Source organism: Oncorhynchus tshawytscha, linkage group LG13, assembly GCF_018296145.1.
Source record: "Oncorhynchus tshawytscha isolate Ot180627B linkage group LG13, Otsh_v2.0, whole genome shotgun sequence".
Lineage (NCBI taxonomy): Eukaryota > Metazoa > Chordata > Actinopteri > Salmoniformes > Salmonidae > Oncorhynchus > Oncorhynchus tshawytscha.
The window spans coordinates 58,928,457-58,936,896 of record NC_056441.1 but is presented as its reverse complement, the minus strand read 5'-3'; the positions used below and the strand labels follow the sequence as shown (position 1 = coordinate 58,936,896).

Sequence of the window (8,440 nt, the reverse complement as noted above, 5' to 3'; positions counted from 1 at the left end):
CCTTGCTCAAAGGTCACGCGGGTGCGCGGTAATTTCCCTGTGCCGGAGGCTCCCTTCTCACTTTTTAGTCTAGCTTCGACAGCTCCTATTAAAAGTATGTATTTATTTTAACACCTAAACAACCCCACAAACATAACTAAATGCATTGAAATAAACAATCAATTACCCGATAATAACGTGCGTTCCTATTTTCTGCAGAAATTACGCAAGGAAACGCACTTGATTAGGTTAAAATAGGACCCAAACATTGTGGACTGCCCAACCCCTTTTTTTCGATTGGAATTATATTCGAACAATGGGACAAGCAAGCTAATAATTTAGCTATACTTGCAAAGGTTCTTGAACCCAATGAATGTCTAATAATTACAACCCACTGGGCTGTACATATCTCTCCAGCGTTCCCTGGTCCTGCCATTCCGCGCCTCCGGGTCAGCGTGTCATATTAAAGTATGTATTCTGAAAGTGGTCTCGAGAACAGTGAGTTATTGCAATGAATGAAAACTGTTTCCATTTAGGCTAATTGAGGGCGCTGCCTCGAGCTGTAGCTGTGGGTCTGAAAGGCTGCATGCCTGCCTGCGTCTCAAGCCACACTCTCCAGCACACGGTGTACTTAATAGCTCAATTTATGTCATTACTTTGGGGCTAGGCTGAGGTATAACCACAATAAAGTACCTATATAAACCCTTCTTGACTTGGTGACTTAAATTACTTGGGGATTTCTCTAAACTAAGTATGTTGGATGAATAACTTGAGACAGTATTTCCTTAATGACACCTTTATGAACATTTAACATGTAGTTTGACTGCAAATGTATTTGACTTAATTGGATAACACACACACACACACACACACACACACACACACACACACACACACACACACACACACGTTTTCTATTGATACTGTGGTAATGACTCAAAAGCCCACAGTTATCAAGGACATATCTGCCTTTACACTTGAATTTAGATTTCAGAGAGGTATATTAGCATAAACGGGGTCCTACCTATAGGCGTATACTTGATTTGACTAATTTGCCATATTGAAAGGTATATTGGACATCGGCCAAAAGGATATCTTATTTTTGTCGTTTACAATTTATATGATGTCATTACTTAAATCAATTTCAACATACGTTGGAATCAATAAATCGAGTTCAGAAGCCATTAAAGTGTTCACGTGCAAGATCAACATGACCTCATGAGGATCTAATTAATGAGCAATTACCTTAATTATACTCCGTTTTAATTAATAGACAAATACACCTTGCAGTTAATATCTCTCCACTACCACTACACTGCAATAGCCCAATAAGATTGTTGGGGTTTTCATTGTTAGGTTTATTGAATGAGTCTTATGTTGATACGGTTGTGCCCAAATCCGATGAGAGTGAAGCAAAATAAACCATTTCAATTGTGCAGCAGCCTTACCCAAAAGTTATAGACTATGCGAGTTCAACATTGATTTTGGTTATCAATTTGCATGCAAGCGATGGAATTTACGCATGCACGCCAGCAGAAAGAGGTATTCGTTCAAATAATTTAAAATATTAAGAATTGTCACAACTTCACAAAAAAAAGCCTCGGGCAGTCTCATATTAGAGCTGTCAGTTCAACTGCCCACATACCAGGGGAGGGGAGGAGGGGTTCATTAATTTCCTAGTGGTCGCTGTGATGGTCAAAACACAATTAAAACATATAAAACATTTGATGAAATCGTTTCACATTAGTAATTTAGCCGAGCATTCATGAATGTGATTTCATTTAAGCACAATAGGTAGGCATGCATGTTGAAAGTTGAGAATAATAGTTCATTATAATAAATGTGTCTGGCTCTCCGTAGATCCGGGGTCGTGGCGTCTCCATTTCTGACTCAGTGATCTTTAAAGATCTGACACGAAGGGATCTCTCTCCGATTGCCATCTAACTAGATCAGTCATATCATTAGATAAATCGTTCGAAACTTTTTTGGCGGTGCTGGTAGTTTTGTTATGCGCATGTGCGAAGGTGTCCAAACTGACAATGCTGGAGAGATAGCGAGTCTGGATTGAGAAACACAGAGAAAAGGACAGAGAAAAAAGAAAAAGGAGGAAAAGATCCAAGAAAAAATCTAACAAACCCACGCCGAAAGACTGGCATCATGAGGTCCAAAGGCAGGGCACGGAAACTGGCCACAAGTAGGTGCAATATCCCTTTCTTTGCCTTTTGAAACTGCCATCTTGTAAATGTGTAAATATCTCAGTTATCAATGCTGTTTCGCATCGACAAATGAAGCACAATATATTGTATCGTGTTACATGAGTGTCAGTAGAAAATATTTCCCACTCACGACTGAGCAGCGGTACAGTTTGGAGAAGTTGGTTCAGCGATTTCGAGTTGATGCTGTCAGTGCCAGTTAGTTTCGCGAATTCTGAAAAATTAAATTGGCGTTATAACTAACACAAAGTTGTGCAAACGGTAGAGGCACTTCCCAGGGAACGAACTACTATCGTTATTGCGTTGTGCTTTGTATAGTGGGCGCTACAGCGTTGGCCAATTCTCGTCCCGTCCTGCGACGCTGTTGTTGCACGCGCTTGGTTTCTGGCCACTTCAATTTGCAGGAGCGACTTTGAAAAGGCAGGTTGGCTCATTCAGATTTAGGAAACGAAAGATCCAGAATGAAATACTTATGCATTTAAATATAATCAGGTACCATTGCTGGCGCAACGACAAATGCCAAAAACATATTTTTGCCCTGTCTGATGTATCATAGAATAAATGCTTATGGGGTGTTCGCTCTAACTATCATTACGTTATAGCCTTGGGTTATTGCGCTGTATTGTAATCTTTATTATGGTGCATTTAGTTTGAGCAACAAGTAAATCGTCTTTGTTATAGAATTAATGTTACGGTTTGGGTACAAAACGTGTTTACGTCTTTATGTTATGTAGAAATGTAATGCCAGTTCTTGATCAACCATTGCCTCCCGCACCTTAATAAGTTGAAGTTATTTGTATTTTACCACTGCACATTGAGGGGCACGGAGGTTTTGAACACCAATATTGAGTAGCCTAATAAACCATTTTTGGAATTGTGAATTGGTTAAATTATTAGTCTGAGTTCTGGAAGCAATTCAACCCCCTGGGAGCAACACACTGATTTGGGTAAAAAGTGTTTACTCCAATAAACTGTTATTGTGGTCTACAGCAATCTACCAAAATGCACAACAATGTTTATATAAAATGTAAGGCCTATCAGCAAAATGGCAAGCGGATGCAGTAGCTATAATCATTATTTACATTCCTTCAGGTAGTTTAGGCTACACAAGTATAAACGTTTTCGATAATTATTTCAAATTGTGTATAGGCAATTTAATTGCATTTTCTGAGTCACTAACATCTCCAATTGTGTTTAACCTTTATGAATGTGTATAGCCTGTTGTCTAAGTTTTTACAGTATTTTTCAGAGAGAAAAAAACGTTCTAATTTTAAGTATATAATTTGAATGTTTTTAATTATAGTTTCCTCATGTCTGGACAACAGTGTAGCCATAGGTCAACATCGGTAGGTCGCAGTCCTGGAGCCAGGGATCGCAGGTGTTATTCTTTCAATAAACGTCCGCGAGACCTGACAGTCATCTTATTGTGTGTGTTTGTGTGTGTGTGCGTCACTTTCTGTCTATATATTTCTGCTACACATGGATCATTTCTCTGGACCTTTCTGGAGCTCAGACAGGGGAGAAAGGACCTTAAAACCCTTTCCTCTTTAGGATGTTAGCCTACTTGATTTAGGCCTACACACTACACTCAGTGGATGACACTCGTCCAACCAGCAGTTTTATTTAGAAAATTGATTTGTGAGTGTTTTGTTAGTTCAAACAATTCTGGGCATCGTTTTCCAGTTGCGATGTAACTTAACGATAATCGTACCAGATGCATCATTATTTACGAGCCAACTTTTTAAGTGTTTCCCAAACAAGCACGTAGAAAGAACGTTTGCTAAGTGCATGGTTAGACCATGTGTCGATGCTGATAGGATTGGAAGAAAAGCAGAGCTGCTCTCGGATCAGCTTTCTCTATTCAAATCAACATTATAATTATTCCATAATACTGACGATGGATCAGCTTCTAATCTAGAGAGATGTTACCACCTATGGCTACAAATAGGCTATTGAGGCGGCTCATTATGCGTACCCAATAATAATGCTCTAAATCACAGATTGGGCACATCATTGCCCACATGTTGTCACACATGAAATACATTTAGGCAAACATTACAGACAGTAGCCTTGTCGCAAAATATAACTAAAATAGAACAAATATATTGTACATATGGCCTATATAGATAGGCATGTAGCCTATATCTTTTAATGCAGTCATCTCTGTTCTCATTTGAAGCATCAACTTCATTCTGAAATTATCTGCAATCACCAGGTCCAGCCCAAGCGTTTTGGGGGCCCTGTGCGAAATGTTGTTGCAATTTCCTGCAATTCTACACATTTTGCCATGGGGTGCAGAGAAAATGTTGCGGTTTTAAAGTAACTTTGCTGCAATTCTACACATTTTGCCATTGGGCAGAGAGAAGATTTTACAGTTAAAAAATAATATATATATAAAATAATGCAATTCTAGAAATTTTGGCATTGTGAGGATAGAAAAATCTGCAGTTTTACAGCTCTTTTCCTACACATTTATTTTTACTTAATAGCGGCCCCCTGGAGGTCAGGGCCCCTGGCCAAGTGCCCTTCATGCCCGGTCCATAATTCGACCATGATTACTACAAGTTTAGATAGCTGGCTAGACTAATTTACCAATCTAAAAATGGTTAACTGACATGGGCTAATTGAGTGACTGTCAGTGACTGACATAACAAGAGAAGTACTTCTGATGGACATCCAAATATAACAATTTCACCTTGTGTATTCTACTATTCTAACTCTTAATAGTAAGTTGATACCGCAACTGAGTTCCCTCAAAAATAATATATATCGAATATACAGTACCAGTCAAAAGTTTGGACACACCTACTCATTCAAGGGTTTTTCTCTATTTTTACTATTTTCTACATTGTAGAATAGTAGTGAAGACATCTAAACTATGAAATAACACATATGGAATCATAGTAACCAAAAGTGTGTTAAACAAATCAACATATATGTTAGATTTTAGATTCTTCAAAGTAGCCACCCTTTGCCTTGATGACAGCTTTGCGCACTTTTGGCACTTTTGGGAGCCACGCATGCGGAGATCATCCGTTCACCTACTCTGCATCTCAGAAAGACACAACGGTTGGAACCAAAAATACAAATTTGGACTCATCAGACCAAAGGACATATTTCCATTGCTCGTGTGTCTTGGCCCAAGCAAGTCTCTTCTTCTTATTGGTGTCCTTTAGTAATGGTTTCTTTGCATTAATTCGACCATTAAGGTCTGATTCACGTAGTCTCCTCTGAACAGTTGATGTTGGCGATCTTTCCTGTGGCGATCTTCATGAGAGCCAGTTTCATCATAGCACTTGATGGGTTTTGCGACTGCACTTGAAGAAACTTCCAAAGTTCTTGAAATTCTCCACATTGACTGAACTCCATTATGGCTGTTCTTGCCATAATATGGACTTGGTCTTTTACCAAATAGGGTTATCTTCTGTATACCACCCCTACCATGTCACAACACAACTGATTGGCTCAAAGGCATTAAGAAGGAAAGAAATTCCACAAATGAACTTTTAACAAGGCTAATTAATTGAAATGCATTCCAGGTAACTACCTCATGAAGCTGGTTGAGATAAGGCCAAGAGTGTGCAAAGCTGCCATCAAGGCAAAGGTTGGCTACTTTGAAGAATCTCAAATAGAAAATATATTTTAACACTTTTTTGGTTACTACATGATTCCATATGTGTTTTTTCATAATGTTGATGTCTTCACTATTATTCTACAATGTAAAAAATAGTGAAAATAAAGAAAAACACTTGAATGAGTAGGTGTGTCCAAACTTTTGACTGGTACTGTATATCTTTTATAATGTTTTGGTCTGGTGCCCTCTATCATCGGGCCCTAAGCAACTGCTTATGTATGTATGACTAGAGCCGACCCTGGCAGTCACAGTCAGACAGATAGCCTAAACATCTTTATTCTATGTTTAGCAGCGATCTCATGTGAGTAAAGTGATGCAGAAGGGCAAAAAAACAACACTAATATTGCTCTTTGGCTGCTCTACGAGGAGTCTGGATCACTCATAGATGTGCAAAGGTTTTGTAAGAGCCACGTTACTTACGAATGCTCTGGGTAACACCTCGACTTGTAAAGATACATTGTAAGATGGTTCTAACGGTGATCTTAACGCTACGAAGGCTCAAAGATAAAGTTGTTATTCATGTAGAAATATATCCAGTTTACATGTTGTGTGCATGCTGTATGCTGCCTTTTTGTATTAGAGTACCCCCCCAGGGATCTTGCGAGTATTTGTGGATTTTGTTCAGTGCAAGATACTAAATAAATGAGATACATTTTTCACATCCGTTTTATCATTTTTGGTTGGAAATTATATTGTCAGTGTGTTTCAAAATGCTCACCAAAATAATATTCAGGAGGGAAATTATTGGACAATTAGATTTGACGTTCAAAATGCACTTAAATGAGTCACATTGATTTGACAACAGCAATGCGAGTCGAAGTGCTTTATAACCATAGGCCTACTTTTAATATGAAAAGTTTGTCAGAAAGAACTTTAAGAGCTACAGTATACAGACAGGGACACTCATTTTTTATTTCCTGTGCTTCATGGATTTGTCTCGTGAACTTCGGTGTCATTGCGGTGCGTTGTGCCTTTGGCACCGATGACCAGTCAAGACGGTATGAAATAAACCCAGCAGACAGTCCGCTCTCATCAGGATCTCTTACAGACTGTTGTTTATGGCAACATGGCCCAATATTGGCATATTTACAGAATATGCTTGAAAAGCAAACGATATGCATATTTTTCTGGGATCACTGACCAGGCAAAGGGCACGCACGCACACACGCACGCACCCATCAACAATGGTTTTGTAGTGCATTTAGTACTGGTGTTGGCGCCTGCTGCAATCGGCCTAAATATTAACAGTCCTTTGAAGGAATGGGCCAGGCTACAGCACCAGCCGGTCCGCACTTCCAGTTCCAGGCATAGTTCTAAATCATGTCTTACAATCTGAGAATAGGGGGGATAATTTGAGCGATATTTAAATATGATTATTTACTCAAGATGTAAGAGGAGGATTTCTAGGCTACCTATTAAGTCAGAGGTAGAGAATGTGAACGTTCTAATAGCTCGTTCTGGCCTGTAGCCAGCTCTGCACAATGTCAACAGTGAATATTTAAATTCCCAGACTCCCCATAAGAGGTCTGCGGGTAAATGTGTTCAGTGTGCGGCCTGTCCGGATAAGTTCTGTTCAGAGACATGTAGGTCTCGTCGCTCAACAGGGAGTGTTTGTGCTCGATCTCGATTGATGTGCGCATGGCAGGCAGATGATAAAACATAGTGGAGTGAGTTAATGGAGGGGGAGTTGGTACACAGTAAAAAAGGGGGTGTAAAAATGACAGTGTTGACTTATTTTAACCCCGGATGAGTATTTTCAACATTATGAGGAGTCAATGAGCTCTAGTGTCGGAATTAAATTGGAGTGTAAAATTATGCAGGTATTGCAGTATAAATTCAACTCAATTCAGTGATTAAATAACACCGGAGAGTGTAACTAAACCAGTGTTAAATATTATTACACATTTATGTGTGAATTTTAAGTCAAAGACCAGTTTGTGTCAAATTATCTCTGAAAATGTGACACTACCTGTAGAGTAACTTTAATACTATGTAGACTGGGACCAAATGTTTTCTGAAACAGTGTTGAATGTGTAGGTGGAGAGGTGGTAATATAAGTGTATTTGTGGGGGGAAATGAGTTCAAACTCACCCCGCATAAGTTAACTCCTTCATGTTACCAAAATTGCCTCACAACTAAATGCTCAGGGAGTAGTGTGAGATGTCTGACCCATGGTGCACCACTTGTAATATCCTCAAAAAGAAGATATAAGATTCATATGAATGCTGAATTGGATTGTAATTTTCCAATGCACACCCATGTATTTAAAACAAAATACTTTTGCTTTATTCATACATATATGAACGACATAGGTTTGAAACAATGAGAGGATATTAGGCATGCTCATGCCGCACTTCTAAATTATATGTACCCATCGGAATAGTGTTAAACTAACACTTTTCCAAGTGTTCACAAACTAACACCCCTAGAGTGTTTCGTAAATCCTTATTTGCATATTTCCCAGCATGCCTTTCATGTGAATGTGAGAAATCCCACCCATGACTGTGTTTGTTAGTGACACAGACATGGTTATTACATTCATTACATTTCAGTCCTTAAGCCCCCCATCAAATGATTGCATAAATGAATGTGTTTGAATTAAAAAGTTAACCCA

General features: G+C 38.9%; 1 protein-coding gene across 14 annotated transcripts in view; it reads left to right on the top strand.

The window, feature by feature from the left end:
• The first annotated feature begins 1,854 nt into the window (after positions 1–1,854).
• LOC112265381 (histone-lysine N-methyltransferase MECOM) overlaps positions 1,855–8,440 on the top strand; it is a 204,147-nt gene continuing 197,561 nt past the window's right edge. For 7 of the 14 annotated variants that reach the window (XM_042296055.1, XM_042296047.1, XM_042296054.1 and 4 more), the window contains exon 1: positions 1,856–2,173. In XM_042296055.1, the coding sequence (XP_042151989.1) occupies positions 2,137–2,173 (37 nt within the window). In that variant the 5' untranslated portion in view covers positions 1,856–2,136. Of the gene's footprint in view, positions 2,174–8,440 lie in introns of all 14 variants that reach the window. The other 7 variants (XM_042296053.1, XM_042296052.1, XM_042296050.1 and 4 more) reach the window with 2 other exon arrangements.